General features: G+C 34.5%; 1 protein-coding gene across 5 annotated transcripts in view; it reads right to left on the reverse strand.

Moving 5' to 3' along the window:
- The window catches only part of CDH10 (cadherin 10), a 103,644-nt gene that overhangs the window by 30,258 nt on the left and 53,992 nt on the right, over nt 1-19,394 (reverse strand). For all 5 annotated transcript variants that reach the window (XM_017809396.1, XM_017809394.1, XM_017809393.1 and 2 more), the window contains exon 3: nt 4,236-4,530. In XM_017809396.1, the coding sequence (XP_017664885.1) occupies nt 4,236-4,530 (295 nt within the window). The remainder of the gene's footprint in view (nt 1-4,235; nt 4,531-19,394) is intronic.

The raw sequence follows: 19,394 nt of genomic DNA on the forward strand, positions 1-19,394 counted from the left end.
AGTAGATAAAGATTTAATAGTCTGTTTCTTGCTTTCTAGCCATCTTTGTAGTACCTCATAGTAGAGGGTGTTTTAGGATGGAGCAAACCCTGTACAGCAAGGGTGCACAGATCTCAATTATTTGAAGTTTTTGCTACTTGTGCACTTCTTTCTTTTCTTAATGTGATAGGATACCATTTTTATCTTCTTCTATTCGGATGAGTGCATACAGAGTTCATATGAACATCTCATCACCATGGTTGCAGTACAGATGTAGATAAATTGACAAAAACGTGGCAAAACTGCAGAATAGTTGACTTTTTGACACTTCTTAAAGTACAGATAAGATTAAGCCCATTTACAACAGTGATATTCAGTACTGGGATTGAGAGGGCAGGCACCAGATAGCAGAGGTTTTGAGAATACAGTCTCAGAATAACATAAATACAAGGAACAAATACAAGCTGTAAGTTACTAATCATATTACAGACTGACCGGTACTTGAAGTACAACAAAGAAAAAAAGCACCCATATTTATCATCTATAAAACATCATTTATGTGGTGAAAATACATATAAAAGATTATGACAACATCTACAGGAATTGGAACCAATGGAAAAAAAGCACTGTTCCAGCCTTGCCTCCCCCAGTAAAAGGCAAGACATCTGACCAATGTTACCTGTAGCAGGTCCTGTATCATCTTTGGTAGTGAAAGAGCCATGCCTTTTCATTTGCTATCTGCCCCATTTTATTATTACCACTCACCAATACTCTTATATATAAAATGACCTTTCTCTATAAAGTTGATTTAAATAAATAAAAATTTAAAAAAACCACTGTTTGGGTATGTTTATGTGCCTGTCTAGGGGTCCAACCTTCACACCTGATAAAGTGGCTGATAGTAAACTATTGAACTTGGAGGTACAGACAGTAGCAGTAGTGCAAGACATTCTATAAACATTTAGATGTATTTTTAGTGAATAATTCTGTCGTAGTATACTGAATTGGAAAGGACCCATAAGGATCATCAAGTCCAACTTCCTGCTTTTTGCAGGACTAACTAAAACTAAATCACGGACTAAGAGAAGCATTCAAGATACTCTTTGAACTCTGACACTTTCCTGGGGAGCCTGTTCCAGTGACTGACCAATCTCTCAGTGAAGAACCTTTTCCTAACGTCCAGTCTGAGCTTCCCTTGAAGCTCAAATTTCATTCCATTTCCTTGTGTCCTATTGCAAATCAGCAGAGCGGGAAGATCAGCATCTGCCCCTGCCTATTATGCAAGGGCACCTAAGAATGTGGGGTAGTCACAGAAGAGACATGCCTGTGGGACTGGGCAGGAACTGGTCACCGTTCCCCCCTATCCCTTAAGTCCCAACATTCAGTGAATTGGAACAGTCTGAGGGTAGGGAATCCTTCCCATCGTGTTCTGTCTACCTCACAGACAGAGCTGTCTCTGTCCCAGGCAAGGTAGGGTGTATTTCCAGTAATCTAACTCTTGCTCAGACTCCCACCATAGTAATGCCATATTATGTTGACTATGCTGGATGAGATATGGAAAAGTTAAATGTTTCTATATTCTCACAGAGGTGATTACTACAGGAGACATTCAATGCAACAGTATAATTACATCCAAGACTTCAATTTCTCTCTGCATTCCTTACATCAACAAGTCTGACACTTTCTTAGCCCATGACAAACAGGAATGGACTAGTAAAGGGCTACTTGCACTATTATAACTAAAAAAATAAAAATAATGAGAGAGCGAATAGAGCAACGCAGGAATTTCTTATTTTTCTTCTGACAGGGAGGTCCAGTTGTCGTAACAAATATAGTAATTTCTTTTTTCATAAATTTTTCATGTAAATTTTCTCTACTAAAAATGCTTGAATTGTGTGATGTCAGAAAAAATACTGATTTAAAAGGATTTTGTAATTTGTGTGATAATATACTATTATTATACAAATACATGAAGATTTTTTACATATTGACTTTGCAATTTTTGGTTAATTATATTTGTCTCAGAAGTTTTATGCATCTTATTCTTGCAGAACATTTCTCCCCTTCTCCATTCAGTCTTTAGTTTTGAGGTTTCGGAGTAGGGTTTTTTAAGTTGGAAAATTAAACTAGTGTTATGAGGAAATTAATCAAATTTGATTAATACTTTATAAAAACATGTCATCCCCTCATGGACCACAGATGGATATACACCTCTAGGGATAAGCCATAAAGCAAAAATAAATTCTACCTATAAGGTAGGCAGTCAGTCAGTCTAGCAGCTGAATGAGCACATTTTTAAAATCTGGAAAAATGATAATATTTTAACTGAGTTACAATTCTCTAAATTATGGTAATTCTATCGACAGAAAAAGTCTACTTATTTCAGCACAACTATTTGTGAAAGATACAGGGTTAACACTAAATGTACCCAAGCTTTTTTTGTAGGGTTTTTTTTTCAGCCATTGGTGTTTTTTGGATATTTCTCGTATCATCTTATCTCTTTTGTTGTTGTTGTTGTTGTGATGCAGCAAAATTTGTAGTTTCAAAATCTGTATGATCTATGTAGATGTAAAGCTACAGTGGAACCTTACAGCCTGAATATTTTATAATCATTGAAATAATGCCTTGAATATTTGAAAACATTTAAAGAAAAAGATTATATTTATGGAATTCAGACTGAAAAAATTAGGAATCAAAAGAATATTATATAACAGCAAAATATTTAATAAAAACAATAAATCAAGTTCACAGATTTTTCCAATCACATTTTAAACAATGCCTCCTGGAATTTATAGAAAGAACACGAGGAACAAAATGGATATCCTGAGACATGTTTTTTCAACCCTACTGTAATCTTGCTGTATGCTTCTCTAGAAAGTGCAATACTGTTCTTTCAAGATACTTTGCCTAAAGCTATTTATTTTATGGAAATTTAGAGAATTGACTAGTAAATTAGTAAATTGGTATTACATTTTGTTAGATCTTGAAACGATGAACATAGGAGACTTATCAACTGTCTTCTTTATGAGAACAAGTTTGATGAGATTTCAGTACAACCTTATGCAATCATCTGTCAGATTACTTTCTCTTTCTTTTTTTAATTTATTTTCCTTTATAATAAAAACTGCTTGCTAAATGTTGGAACTATTAGAAATTATTCAATCAAAAACTAAAAACAGATTGAAATATCTTATTAGGCATAGAAAACTATTAGTATTATGCTTCCACATATTGCTGTACAACTTTCTTGAAACCATTATCTTTCAATAATTATGTATTTTCTTCCTCTTTTAAGATTTTCCAAAGCCCAGAAAGTAAGTACTAAATCTTCAATACCTGTATATGTAAAGCATCTCAAAACACTGTTTGATCTAGTTCAGGCAGTGGTAGTAATTAAAATGGTAATAATAGCCAAAAAATAAATTTATTGTTTGTTTTCTGAATATTCAGAATTCAATATTATTACAGCTACAGTGCAATACGATGAAAAAATAATACTAATTTTTAAAAGAGACTTAATTTATTTTTAAGTTTTTCAAAATTACTCCTAAAGAATTTTATGCATTAATTAATAACACTCATATTCCAAAGTGTTATTGTTTATAAATTTTACAAGCTGGCATGATCCCGGCCACAGTTTAAGATAGGAACTGCATATACATTGTAAACAGAAGAAAAATTAAACAACTGTTAAAGATTCTTGAAGCTGCCATTCACGAATGGAGTTAAGGAGGAAAGGAAAGCGCAAGATGGTTTGTCTATAGGGTAAAAAAACTGAAAGAAAAGAGAGTAAAGAGGGTGTCTACGTTCAGACGGTGCATCAACAACATGAGTCAATATATAATTTTCCTCAGCCTCAGGGAGAGTGAAAGTGAAGACAGCTCTCCATTCAGTGCTTATTACCACTGGCAACCTCCAGTGAAAATTAAAGAAAAAAATTTATTGAGCTTTCAAAAGGCTAATTTAGTCATCAACAGGTCTTAAGGAGGAGGATGATTCACCATTACCTACTTTCTATTTATATTTATATTCCAAAGCACTGTAAGCTAATAATTTGAATATTCCAAGTAGAAATAGATCTCAGATCATAAAAATCTGTTTCTGGATGCAATTCCAGGAATTGAATAAACAAATCAAAATGGAAAATACTTAACTCATCAGGTAGAATTCCACAAATGACTGACTTTTCAGAGGATGGGGAAACAATTTGTTGAGTAACATAGGACAGTATATGTGTCTCAGTATAAAGCACTCACCTACTACTGACATTTCAGGAACACTTGCAGTGTAAATTTCTTCTGGAAATGTTGGTTCATTGTCATTGATGTCATGGATCTTGATGACAAACTCAGATTCAGGTTCCACTGGTCTCAGAGTTCTTCTATTGATAGCTTGGGCACGCAGGGTGTAAAAGGCTTTCTCTTCCCTGTCAATTCTCCGAGTAGCATGAATGTCACCTGTTTTCTCATCAATTATAAAAAGAGTACCAGCCCCATCTCCTGACAAAATGTATTTGAGGGATCCATCTCCCTTATCCTGGTCAGAATGAAGCTGAAATGGAAGAAGAAAGCATTTTCTTTCAGAACCAATAAAAAGGATGGGATGTTTTCAAAAATATTAATTATACGTGAAATTATTCTCTGTGCAACAAACATGTTTACCACCAACAAAAGAAATTAATTTTCAGTCATCACTGTTTGACTGCCAGTGCTTCCTAACTTAGCTCGAAGAATCTTTTAACTTGACTGTTTTGGTAGATTTTAGTTTTGCAGCAACACCTGTTCTCTACTAAGAAACCTTTGCACCACAGTTCTTAAAGAAGATTTTATGTTAATACTGACCTTTTCCTTCCTAGAAGAGATTCTATTAAAAATTCACAACTTCTGTGCTAGTTGTAAACTCACTAAGTGTATAAAGAACATGGCTGAATACAAGACAATTAAGGAAATTAGAACAACTGGTTTCATGTCATAATAATTTTTTTTAAAATTTCATTACATATAATTTATATTTCTCCTAAATTGAAGAACATTTCATTTTAAGTCATTATCATTTTCTCTCCACCAACTAATGTAAATAGCCTAAAGGAAAAAAAACCTCACAAATTTATTTAGCATTCAGTATTGATTTAATACCCATTATATAAGTAATATAAAGCTTAACTTCACATATAAGACTCACAGTTCTGACTGTTTTAGACAAAAATTATTCAATTGTGTTGTTCAATACAGCAATGGGGATGGCTCATTTGATCTTTTGGATACACTTAGCATGATTTCTTTCATCATCTTGTTGGAAAGTTCCTTCCAATCTCCTTGGTTTCATAATTAACTGAGAGAATCTGGCATTCAGGTTTATTTTAACCACGAAATGTATTCTTGTATGTAAATTTATTTTTGGGTTCAGCAGAAGGATCAAATCAAGTAGAACCTCTAATTATAAAACTGAAGTGCAAATATAAACTTTTAAAAAATCACATTCAAGCAATATCAGAATATTCCAAAAAGTTTAAGACAGAACTAGCACATTTTTTTCCTTTCTAAAAATAGTTATTTGAACATATATTAACAATATCAACTAGATCTGCAGTAAGATTATATTCAGTCATGTAAAAAGGGGTTTTGTTAATTTAAGTTCACATTTCAGATAATAAAAAATGTTACACATGTAACTTAGTATAAATATCCCCCTTGGCATGCAACTATGAAAATATTTCTCTTTTTTGTCTGTAGTGCCCTCATATTGCCTTCCCTACCACCCATTTTAAGTATTAGAAGTAAAATATTCAATTATTAGGGTTTTCAATGTGGCTTTCCTTGCCTTTGTTGCTGGAATCAAACACAGAGAGTGGACTGGTGGGATAAGCCAGAGTCAAACAGTAAAGCCTCTGTCCTACAACATTTTCAAACAGTGAATGTTTCCCATACACTTCCAATATGTGGAACAGAAGGAACTCATGTGGAATCTTGGATCAAAACCTTTACGGCAGAAATTTGAAAATTATCATTGTTCTGAAATTTGATTTTCTACATAAACGTTTTTCTGTTTTCTCCCAGTTCAGAAGTAAACCTCGAGAAACACTTTAAATATTTAGACCTATTAAACTTTGCTTTCATTACATACATGTATGTTTACTTTACAAAATACACGTTTTCTTACTACTTCTTTTCATTCCACAATAAATAAAGAAATGGGAAACTCCATCAAACATGAAGAGTACAAAGGTAGACGTTAAAAAAAAATTTTGCAAATAAATCCTTTTCTTTCTTTTTCTTCTGTTTCTCTTGCTGACTTCAAACTGAAGGTTTCAAGCCATTCTCACTACTCTTTTGGGGAATGAATTTTTACTGTGAACTTTAATCCCTCATGCTCCTCTCTTGATAGCCCACTAAATTTGTGACCTTTCACACTTCTAATTAACATTCTTTTTAAGGGACTGGACAGTATCTTGAAGGTTGTGGCCCCTTTTATAATGTCATTTAGTGTGACTAGTCCTTAAGTGTTTTCTTCTCCACTTCTTCCTAGGATATCATTTTATCTTCAAAAACATTTTGGTCCTAGGAACTCACTGCTGGTCCATGACCATTTGATAAAATACTTTCACAGGAGAGTGATGAAGAGGTTGTTCTTCCTTAGGCATGTGTGACAGAAATACAAAATAAATTTCTGTTTGAGCAAGAAGGATGGAGGATGGGGAGAGGAAAAGAGGAATCTTTAAATGGGCATATTGCAGTTTTCCTATACGCTTTCCAAAGTCAGGTCTAGTATTGTAAATACTTTAAAAAGTTGACAATAGTATATCAATGCTGTAGTGCCTGTCCTTTAACTCAAAATTGGTTAGCGGTCTTGCAAAATCCATTCTAATAAGCTATCTCCAGAATAGCATAACTCCATGCAAACAGTTCCCAACAATAGTATCTGGCTAAATTTAATTTACAAATGATGGATGGAAATTGTTCGGAAGAGTGATATTTAGCAAAACCATGTCACGAACTTGTAAAATAATTAACAATCCCAATAACCATATATTAGTGCCTTAAAATGCTGCCTAGCACTAGAAACCTGAACAATGCTGTCAACAGAACTAAACCAGAAAACTAAGAAAATCTCTACACTAAAAAATATGAAGCTTTTGAACAACTATATTTAGATCCAATTCCACATGTAAATATCCTTTAGCATAATTTTTATTTTTATATGTAAGGTGCTATCAATGTTGATGGCCTTCCATTGCCTCACCTGTAGACATGTGTGAGTCTTAGTAAGCAGATATGGAAATGATTTTTATGCCACACATAAAATCATTAACCTCTTTACCTCTGCTTTATAGTTGAGGGGGGGTGTTGGCGTTTTTTTTTCTGTTTGGGAGTTTTTTGTTTGTTTTCGTTTGGATTTTTTTTGGGGGGTTGTTTGTTTGTTTGTTTTTGTGGCGTGGTCTTTCTATATTTTTTTTCTTCCCGCCTCCCTCCACCCCCCTCCACACATATTAGACACAATTCTGGAAAGGGAGTTGAATGTAAGACTTTGAGATATCCACATAAAAACTTCTAGGGAGCTGAGAGTTGTACATCAGAGTAACATATTTTAAAGGAATACCAACCTGGATAGTTTAAAAGAACACTTTAAGATGTAACACTTTGTACTCTCTAAAAAATGTTAATAATTTACCTTGGATTGGTAATCCAATTTAAATTATACGTATATACATATAACTGTCCACAGTCATTGTATAAAAACTTCAAATTCAGAATGACATTTCAGAAGGTCTTCTTGGGTGATCAGGAAACAGAAAACTACGGATACAAGGAGCAAGGTTTCCAGACATAATTCAAGGAGTGAAAACATGTACTATATATAAGCAAGGGAAGAGAATACCTCTCATTTAATTTTCTTTAGCTCTTAATTCAATTCAGATGCCATTTGAAATGTTACAATCTGCTTAAATATTGCAGAAAGAACTTTTAGATTCGAATATTCCCTTGAGCAAAATTAAAACTCATACAAGTTATCTGTTGATACCAAAACTGTTTTTATTAATTGCTAGGAGATGCAAAGAGAAAGAGGAAAAAATAAGAAAAGGTTAGAAAATGCTAAGATTACTTTTATAAGCAGAGAAAAGATTACCACCAAAAACTACCTTTGTATCCGAGTTGGTCTGTAGGGTGGGGGGGAAGAGAGAGAAGCATTTTTTTGCCTTTTTTTTTTTTCTCTGGTCTTTGCCGCCTTCCATGTGATGTTATCTCTTTAGCTGCACGGGGTCTTAGTTCTCTGGAATGCAGCCAGGATCTGGGCCTCCCTGTTGCTCACTCCGCTCACACCGGGCGGCCCCAGGCCGTGCAGAGGTCTAGGTCTGCACCTCTTGGCCCTCAGAAATATGGTCAAGGTGGAAAAACTCACGCGGGTAGCACAGTGGATCTCAGTCCACTTCAAGACGGCAGAAGTCCAGTCTCTGGTGACGGCAGGCAGCTTATGGCGGCAGAAGAAAAGGTGAGGGCAAGGCGGAGAAGAGATTTTCAGCTGTTATAACCAACTCTCTTTCTCACTCCTCTTTCCCTGCTCTTCCCAAATTTCTGTTCATCTTTTATAGTATTCAAAGGAGGTTGTGTGTGGTTTCTTGGCATGTAACCCTATTCAGATGTTCGCAGAGATATGATAACCATGAACAATACCAGAACCTTTTGGCAGGAAAACTCCAGTGGGAAAATCCTGGTGAGAACTTCTGGTGGAAAACTGACACAGAATTTTTGGTAGGAAGTTTTTGACAGGCAGAAACAATGACGAAACATAATTTTTGGCATCTGTATGTTATCTATCTGTTACACCATTAGAGGAACCAAGGTGGTTAAAGACTGCCCTATGTGCTTGACAGCCTTGTACAGTGAATCGTTACCCAGCTCTGAAATACATGAGCAGTGTGTCAATCAGCACTGCAAAGGTTTTTCATTTTACTCAAGTACTAAAAAAACATTCTGGAAAATATTTCCCTGCTACTTTTAGTGTAAAGTGTTTCCTATAGTTATTTTGGCTGATGGGCATCTGTGATTCATGTCAGCCAAGCTGAGAAATGAAGAGACATCTGTTTCATTTAGCAGTTTTATTGCACAAAATGATCAGCTGTGAAGATGTGGTTTTGTTTTCATATCTGTCACTGATATTTTGCAAACTCCTGTTTTAGTGAATTTCTTGCTGTTCATCTACAGAAATACTTCCCTTTTCAGCTCTTAGGGGTATATATATTTTATGTATATTTTTTCTCACTTTATAGAAAATCAGAATGTCTGTTGGTACTATTTTATATAGCCCTGTGTATCATACAGTAATTGCAATTACTGTGAAAGACATTTTTGCTATTTGGTCTCCTACCTGAAGTGGTTGAGCAAACTTTAAATTCAGAAGGATTTCATGTAAATGAAAAAGAAAGGTTATCTTAAAAAGAAGATAATATTTAAAGAGGGAAACAAAATGGAGTGTTATGTGAATACTTAAAAAAGAAATTGAATTACCAATCCAAAATAGAGGCAAAACCAGATTTTAAAAGTTGGATTTTCTTGTCTTAAACTGCAGGAAAAAACCCCCAAAGTTATTTAATATGTTACCTTCTTCTTCAAGATTAATGCAATTGTAAATAAACTGATTTATTGAAAAGAAGCCACAATCAAATTCAGTTCAATATCTTTTTAGATCTGTAAAAGACTTTTGTAAAAATACTTTCAGAAGACTTCAAATGAACAATATAATAATTCTGCTTCAAAAAACTAGAAAATTACAACACAGGAATTTTATGTTATTTGACTTTCAGCGATTTAAATCAAACCTGTCAAATACAGGATCTGGGGTTTTCCCTCCCTCCTCCTCCATGAATTCTACATGATTCTGAAATCTCCCAAATGAATATAAAAGTGGAGGACTTTTTTCCTAATATCATACAAAGTGCTAATCTTATTTTCACCAAAAAGCGGCACAATGCTACTGTGAAAAACAGAGAGAGGATTGGATTAGTTAGAGCTATTTTGTCATACAAACTAGTTCTGAAATTTAAATTAATTTATGACAATGCCAGCTAAAATCTTTAAAATTTGTCACACCTATTTCTATTCGAACTCCAGATTCAGAAGTTCCTCTGTGATTTTTCAGTGACCGGTATTCAAATAGACAGAGAACTGATAGGACTGTATTAAGAAACTGACCTTTAGTTTGGAAACTTACTGTAGGTATTAATACAGTTCATTTTTTTAATCTTAATTTTATGTTCTATAATGTACACCTTCAAATGCAGGTTATAGTTTTGGAAATCTTTACCAAATGATAGACTATTTCAATATTAACTTATTAAATGCATTCTTACTCTCTTACTTTATAGTAGTCATTTTTAACTGTATAATTTAGAAAAAAATTTTCTACTCTCTTCTGCAATATGTCCATTTTTTTATTTAATCCAAGTATCGAAGTAACAATGAGACCTCAGCACATTCCTGAATTACTGTATCTTTTAGATTTTATTCAGATAAGTCTTGAATGTCTCCTAATTCTGAGGGGAAATTTCTGGGCAAAATGTAATCTATTCTGTCTTTTCTAAGTGATTATATTAGCAACGTGAAGCCGAAACACATTGTGGAAGCATTTGCCTTTTCACTCAGTTTTCTAGTGCATATATAATATTAGCACGTTCATTGGACACTTAGTTGAATAATAATGATTGTCTCTCTAAGCAGATTTGACTTGAAATCAGCTAAAAATAATTGATATAGAATTCCCACAATAGAGATATTTGTTTTAAACATCATGAACTGAACTAATAAATGATGGAGTTGTTCAACATTAACTGCACTTACTTGAAAAGGTTTTCAGACCAGCTCATATCCTGTGTGGTATTCTCTCAGTTGGCAGATTTAACTGTCATGGCTTTAAGCCACATTTTACTCACCAAAGAGGTTCCCTTACTTAAATTTATCCTAAAGGTAACACTTTAAGCAACTCCTTTCAGTGATTCTGTAATTTGCACTAAGTTTTATTGAGACATGTCACACAGTTTTCTCATTCAGTTATGTTGTCAGTTTGCCAATCCTATGCTATCGTATGTTATTTAAGAGGAGACAGGCAGAAAGGAAGAAGGCATATTTCTCAAAGAATGTTTCGTGAGTCTGAGAAAGACAAACAGTGGACAAACTAAAATGCAAGCATAACAAGTAGCGCAAGATGAGTACTCTGAAATTCTTTTGCAACAAGCAGAAATTAAAAACTCCAGTCTGCGGTGCATTTTCAAATTATATTTATTTAACTTGATTCATTAGCCAAAGGAAAGATAAAAGTATTTTCCACAATTTTTATTGATAAGGATTACAGTAGTTCTTCCTGTTCAAAATTTTTGTTTGTTCTTACCAATGTTCTAAAATAGTAATTCTAATTAATAATAGCTTTATATTTAATATTAATTAAATAAAATATTAATTAAAATATTTCAATACTTTTATAATTAATAAAATTATAATTAATAAATTTTAAAGCATTTTTCCCCACATCCTTGGTGCAGTATTATCTATCACAGAAATAGAAATGTTCTTTTTCATAACTTCCTACAAACTTTGATACTGATATCATCTGCACTATTCTCAATTTCCAGAAACTAACTGTAACACAAAGGTATTTTTTCATCATTAGATTTGCATCTTTTCCCCATTATTGTAGCTTATTCTAAAGGGATGATTCATGGTATGGAGAAGGTATATGGTCTCGTCACTGCCAAACTATTTTAGGACTTCAGCTGAGAGAGGTAAGATTTTTTTTTAAAGACATCATATGAGGAGCAGCAAAGAGTCTTACATAGAACCACTAAGTCAACACACCAATACCTGATCTCCTTTCTCAAGCTGATGTTCAGAGGGTTAGAACATGGAAGTTTTAGCTTCACTAGGTTCTTGCAGCTTCTACTTCAGAAGACACACAAACACTGAGCTAAGATGAACTAGAGACTAATTGAATTCCATACACCAAAAAGTTCTTGCATGAGCCAATAAGCATCTTCTCGTCCAAATTTTAATGTAATAAATACAGTCTGCACATCAGGTGATTACAGTAAGTAGAGAACTGTCAGTGGACCTGAAGTGCCCTTACTTTCTGGCAGCTTGACTTAAGAATAGAATTCTTATGTTAAAAAAAAAAAAAAATCCTGACCTATGGCAGTCTTTCTCAGACTTTGCTGAAGTTCTTTTAACATCCAGATTTTTTATGCTTTAGGTTGTTTTGTTGGTTCTTTTCATGAAGTTTTAGCCCTTGTCTTGTGCACTATTAGCTCCTACTTTTTTCTTTTGGCAGTAGAAAGAATTCTACACTATCCCTAGAAAACTTCCTAATTCTCTTTTATGGTACACAGTCTTACACAGAACTTGAAATAGTGTTTCTTGCTCCTTTAATGACTTTGTTTTCTATGACATGTCATTATCTCTTCCTAGGAAATACATCAGTGTTATTGAAATCTCTTCCATTATTCTTAAATGTTAAGCCTTGATTAATCCTATGAAACTCTTTCCAGTGTCACAGCCCTCAGCAGTCCTCTAGCTATTTAATTTATTTTACTTGGCTTTTACTAGACAAAATGCCACTCTTGGCACATAGAGAATGGTGTGTCAAATAACCTGACCTAACTAAAGAGATAATTAAGCAATCAGTTTCCTTATCTTTCAACTGTATTATTTATATAGCAGTCTCATTATCTTTTTGAATGACCTAAGACACCCTACTGATTGCTAGAGGTATTTCCAAGTCCTCTGAGGCATCTTCAGTAGTAACACTGTGTAAAAATGTGGCCATATTTCTGCACAGTAGTTCTTCCAAAGGACAGGTATTTTTCAAAGTACAACATGAATGGAGAGTTCTGTGAAATTTTCCAAGTAGAAAGATTTATATCAATTTACAAAAGTCCTGTAGTTTTTCTAGCTCTGTCACCTCATAAATATATTTATTGCCATATGGCTATGCCCATTTGACCTCTCTTGAAGCTCATATATTCTATTTGTCACATTAATTTCACACTTTACAACTACTTTCACTTCACTAAGATTTTCTTAAATTTTACTAACATGGCCTGGAACACTGTTTTATTCTATCTATCTTTTTGGTTTCCTTCCTCAAAATGGATTGTTTCATGACATTTCTTTAAATTCCTACTTGTTAAAACAGAAAATTAAAAAAATAAAACTCCTTTTTTTCTCCCTGTTTACTTCACCTCTTACACAGTTGCATTAGTCAGTTTTCTCACTTTCAAAATTAAAAATATCAGTATCATTTTAATAATCTATTACTAAGATAGATATTTTCTAACCACAATTACCTAGGTAGTAATAGTTATTAATTATTATATTCACTCCAAAGTAATATTTCTTAAATATTCCTAATTCCTAAATACCCCATTTATAGTGGAATTAACAATCCTAAACATGGAGACTCAGAAATTTGAATTCATGCATATTCTACAGTAAATGTCATACCTCAAAAAAGATATGGAAAATTTGCAATTAGAAGATGAGGTTCTTATTATAGAAGGAAGAAATCTGTATTACTATTTCATGTTTCTGTATATCAAGTATAAATCCTTATGTTGTAAGATATGAACTTCTAAATTATATATAATTACAAAAAAGCATTTCATAGCATAAGGCAGTTTATAAACTAAATGGTAGGGAAAAGAAGTTGCATCTTTACTCAAGTGTTTTTGGACAAGGAAGGGACAAAGTTTTGTGTATACTCATCTCTAATGTATCCTGCAGGCTTCCAATGTTTTCTACAGAGTAGATTTTTTGGTGGTTTTTGATTTGTATTTGTTTGTTTGTTTGTTCTTCTTTTTCTCACCACAGTTTCACCCTGAAATATTTCAAATCATCGAGTCCAACCTCTGTTTCCTGTTTTGTTAATAAATATCGTTTGCTTGAGAATTATTACAAAGAGACAAATATTCTCTGGAAAAAAAATACAAAAAAAGTCAGAGGTCACCAAAATATTGGCAGTGAAGGATGGTATGATTACTCCCAATTTTACACCAAGAGGAAACTTAATATGCTCATGTCTTCTTCCCTCTGCTTTGAGATAAATACTTAGGCAAGTTGAAAGGAAAGGCAAGACTGAAGGAATAAAAGTTCAGAAGCAGAGAGAGGACATACGCTACTGCTTAAATAAAAATGACCCCCAGAAAAGTTAAATTGGTATGGGTCTGTGTTGCATGATAAATAATGCTAAACCCAGACAGCATAACTGGACTGAAGACTACAGACCTAGGAAACAGAAAAAGGCACAGAAGATCTGTGCAAGGCAATACAAAGAAGCAAGGCTTTTCTACAACTTGGATAAGGGGTAAAAAAGTGATGAAAATAATTGCAGTTGAGCACCAAGGCTTTGTTCAGTTGTTACATATTCTTGCAAGTATCCAGAATTTTTTCACACAGAATTTTTACATGCCCAGTCATCTAAGTCTTACAGTGCAGGTAGAAATCTTTGTAACTTCATAGTTTTAAAAAGTACAGTAACATGAATATCCCAGAACATAATCTTCCTTCATTCAGCTCATATTTTCCATCCAGCTGCTTGCATCCAGTCTGTTTGGACATAGCCTTTTTAGTATGTCAAGCCACCTAATCATTCATTAACAATTTTCTAAGGTCTTAGTGCGTTTAGATGTGTAAAGTACCTTTGCACCTGCATTTCAGACAAGTGGATGGTCTGTGAATTGAATCTTTGAAACAAAATTAAGACAGCTTCTGTTCTCAGACTTGAGTGTCGGAACTCATCTAGGGTTGTAGACTTAAAATAACTACAGACCAAAATATTGTCATAAATTCGAGGGCATTTTTGCCCCTCAATGGTCCAGGACTCCTTTAATGCTCTGAAATACATAGCTATTAAAAGACTCAGGAAGCAGAAATAATTGTTTGAGGAAGTAACACTGATGAGTTGGACAATGATGTTTGTTTACTCCTGAAAAGAAATCCCACTCTATCTGCCAGGTACTTCAGATACATTTTATTGCTACTTACTGCCTCAAAAGAGAAGGTATTAGAGATTTTGAAAGAACTTGCCATTAAAAAGTCCTTTTTCTTCACCTTTTAATTATCTTCAAAGGCAAAAACACTCTTATAAATATAAGGAAAACCTCCCAGCAGGAAGTCATTTTAAAAGAGTAAATATCAACTTTAACTTCTTAAAACTCTCTCCCTCATGGATATTTTGTTGCAAGTCACCAATTTTTTTTCAGTATTACTCCCGGCTCTTCCTTGTTATCTGGGTATACAGGATGTTTAAAAGGTCATCTGCACCTGATTTAAAAAAAAAATAAAATCAAGATAGTTAAAAAAAAAAGCCCCAAAGAGGCATCACCCTTTGACTTGCTGCTGAAACTATTGGCTATTTATACATTTATAATTTCAAACAAGGTGTAGGTCACACATTTCTAAAGATCCCTTTTCTATTATGTTTTTCATTCCCTTGAGTGAATGAATGTACTGTGATGAAATAGTCTCTACTTTTCCTGACTTGTGGCTTTGAATATAAATCATTTCAGTTTTATCAGTTCTTTCCTTTTTGGACTATATTTTTGTGACAAGCAGATACAATTTTAAAATTGAAAGATAAATTGAACTGAAAGGAATTGGAGAGTTCAGACTAAACTATTTCCCAGTTTCTTATACTATTTTGAAGCATTATGGCCTTTTAAGTAGAATGCAAAATCACATACAAGCTCTGAATGAAAACTACCCAAGAGAGCTATAGCTCTTCTTCATAAAGGAAGAAAAATGCATCTTATTAATGATTTTACACCTTCTGGAAGGATGCCCATAATTAGACTATCTTCCCTCTAAGTATTCCTGACAGCTGACAGACATTATTGCACTTTGTGCTTACACAGATCAGAATTATCTCTTTCAGAAATTAGTTCCAAAATGTTAGATTATTGCTACTGGGATTACTATCCCAGGAAAAAATAAAAATCAAACATTTTAACATAGTTTTCTCAGAGACTGAGAAAGGCAGTGGCAGGAAACCTATGCCAGTGACTAACAGAACAGTACTGACCACTCAGTCTCATTTACCACTTCTGATAAAATTGATAAATGACTTGCACTCAAATATCAATATGAAAAAGAAATAAAATGGAGAAGTCAAATAATCCTCTTCACTCTTGTATAAAAACTAGCTAGTTTTCATTAAACCATTTAATTAAAGCAAGCCTGCCAGAATTCAAGAAGCATTTGGTCAATGCTCTCAGGCACATGGTGTGATTCTTGGGGTTGTCTTGTGCAGGGCCAGGAGCTGGACTCAATGATCCTTGTAGGTGCCCTACTGCTCTCAAGATTCTAAGGTTCTATGATTAACACATTCTCAGTATTTTGCATTTACCATCCTACCTTGTAGCACTCGATACCATTAGATGTGTAGCTTCCAATTACTTGACAGAAAAAGGAGGATTTGCCCCTACTCATACCTGCATTAGTTTATGAGTAATTTGAAAAGTATTTGCATAACAGAATAGCATTTGAAAGTAATTAGATTAATAGATGTGGAAAAATATGAAGTGAAATCCCCAAATTGTTTTGAAAAGTGTTCACTCATAGATCAAAACTAAGTATGAACATAGTATGTAATTTTACAATACAAAGAACTATTGACACAAGGACAAGGAAATAATAAAAAGACTGTTTCAATATACAAGAGCTGAGCATGTTACCATATAGAGTCATGCCGGGATGTCCCTATGTGGGGTGGCTGGGACTGCCCTGCCCGGACACGGTTGGTTCCAGCAACTCCAGGGGCCCCAGCGCAGGGCACGGCTGAGCCCCTCAGCCACGGGCAGGTGGGCGAAAGCCCCAGGAAAAGCCTGGGCAAGGGAGGGCAAAACGCTGCCTGTGACATATGGCAGCAAATAAGAAATGCATTTTAGTGTTTTACCTCTGAAATTAAACATACCAGTTGTAGTATGCAAAAACTGTGCTTGAAATAGAAAACTTTTAAATGCCTACAAAGAGTCATTTTGGTCAGGAAGAACTATTACGTTCATTTAATTTTCAAATGTTTAACAACTTTGTTTGGCAGAATTTAAAATTTCAATGAGTATTTTACTCTACTTTGCACCTCCTACACGCAGTTTTAGTTTGTTTAAGGTTTAAGGATTTCCTTAAGGGGACAAAAATATTAAACCCACCTTGTGTTTGTCTATTGCAGCTTCTAATTAAAGACCATTAAAAGTGTTAAACTTATTAAGTATAATACTTATGGTCCTATAGAGGCCAAGAAGAAATAAGAACAGATTATAAAATTAGTATTTGCTTGAAAGCTGAGCAAATATTACTTTTAGAAATTATATCTCACTTCTTTCACTGTAAATCCTTCAGTTATTTGACCTTTAAAATTATGCAAAGTATGTCTAAAACTACCCGTGGAAGTGAAAAAGATCCAGTACTAGGCTTAGTGTTTTAACTTCAAGTTGTTGTCTATGAGCACATCTATATGTGTCTACCTAAGATATAGATATGTATACCTAAGCAATTTAGTGTCTCACTGTTCTTTTTTTTTAAATATGTTCTGCCTTGATGATCTTTTTGGAGTCTTGCAATCTCAGAGTGTGGTTTACATCTTCCTAGGACCGTGCTTCACTTTATTTACCAGTGCATCACTTGCCACAAGGGTGACAAAAGGTCCTCTGGCAATTGGCTATGTATGGATATGTGATGTGAGCCTGAAATTGGCACAAACCTCATTACCAGTGAAGATTTGATGCAGCTACAAACCTGGACCCACAGTGCTCCCATCTTTTTGTGATACCAGTTGGTAAAGAAGTCATATCCATTTGGTTAGAACTAGATTAACACTGTTAGCCAGACAGTTTTTTCCTTATCAGTACACATACCAGCACCAGCATGCTCTGAGCTCCTTCCCTTGTGTCCACGTAATACATTAATAAAAATATAGGACATACTACCTCTCAGTTCTGTCAAACCAGATCTTCTTTTCTAAACTAGAGATTAAATGACACCACTGCTAACAAGCCTATTGTTTCATCTTTTTAGTTTTTTTTTTTAATTTTAATTTTGCCTTCCTTCCTTTCTTCCCTCCCTCCTTCCTTCCCTATCTCTTCAAGTCATTTGTCAAGTACCTCTCTTGACAGTTTGAACTTCCAGTATCTTATGAGGCCCCACTGGTTTTATGAAACATGTCTCTTGCAATGCTAGGTGGTTCTGGTTTCCCCAGTCCTATTGACTGTAATAAGTAAGCTCCAAGTGATCTTCCTGTCAGATTTTTTAAAGGACAAACTAGAAGCAGAGAGACACTCAACACATCCAGTATTTCTCCTTAAAGGAACAAATACTGACACTGAACTACCTGAGAATGGCAAAATTGCTTTGGAACATCTACCTTCAGCTCTGTTGGATGTGGCCTGCACATATAAAATGAAGTCTAAAAGGACGGTAATCCATTCCAGTACTATTTCACTGTGAAACACTGGAGTTTCATTGTAGGTCTCTGTGTTTCCTCACGCTTTCTAAGATTTTACCAGTCTTAAGAGGCAACTAGGAGTGCTCACTTAGGTCTTTCATCGGCAGTGTGTTGCACATCTGAGCAAAATTTTCATCAGATAATTTGGATACTGGGGATCATCCCCTTAAGCAGTTGGGTTAAGTATGCCCTCAATATGCCTTACTCAAATGGCTTAACCTCTCTTTCTTTCTGACCAGAGAACACTTGAAAGAGACTTATATGCACAGACATCTGTCCAGGGCTGGGAATCTACAGTCTTTGAACAAATATATCTAGCTTTGAACTCAGGCACACATCACCTGTGGCTCCTTTGGTCTTCACTAAGACTGGTGAATACTCCAAACCCTTTTCATTCCGCAACAACTGTCTGTAAATTCCATCCTCTGCAATTCAGAAAAACCCAGTGTCTTGTAGGGATACATCTGGTACAGTAGCTAACAAATAATTAATTATTTATGAAAATAGAACATTACTATTAAGCCCGGTCAGCTCTTGGTCTCCAGTACCTTATGCCGCTGTTTCATGAAGCAGGTCAGACCCTCCAACATACACTGAGGTTTCCAAAAGAATAGTCCTTTTATAAACAGAAAATATGAACCCTCTGGACACTTCAATTTAGAGTAAATGATGAATCTAAGCAGTTATAGAATAAACTTCCTACTAAGCTGAGTCCCAACAGACTTTGAGAATGAATTTTTTCTCAGCACTCACTGAGAATCAATCAGCCTTCAGGACAATCCTACAGGAAGCTTTAGATACCTCTGATGTTATGGAAAAAACAATATTTCACTCTGACACTTTTGACCTGTGCTGAAATATCTATGAGGCCGCACATGTACACCCAAAAGCAAACTTTCATATGCTTGAAATGAATTGATGCCTTAAATAACCCTCTT

The sequence above is a fragment of the Lepidothrix coronata genome, unplaced genomic scaffold, assembly GCF_001604755.1.
Source record: "Lepidothrix coronata isolate B3197 unplaced genomic scaffold, Lepidothrix_coronata-1.0 Scaffold26, whole genome shotgun sequence".
Classification (NCBI taxonomy): domain Eukaryota; kingdom Metazoa; phylum Chordata; class Aves; order Passeriformes; family Pipridae; genus Lepidothrix; species Lepidothrix coronata.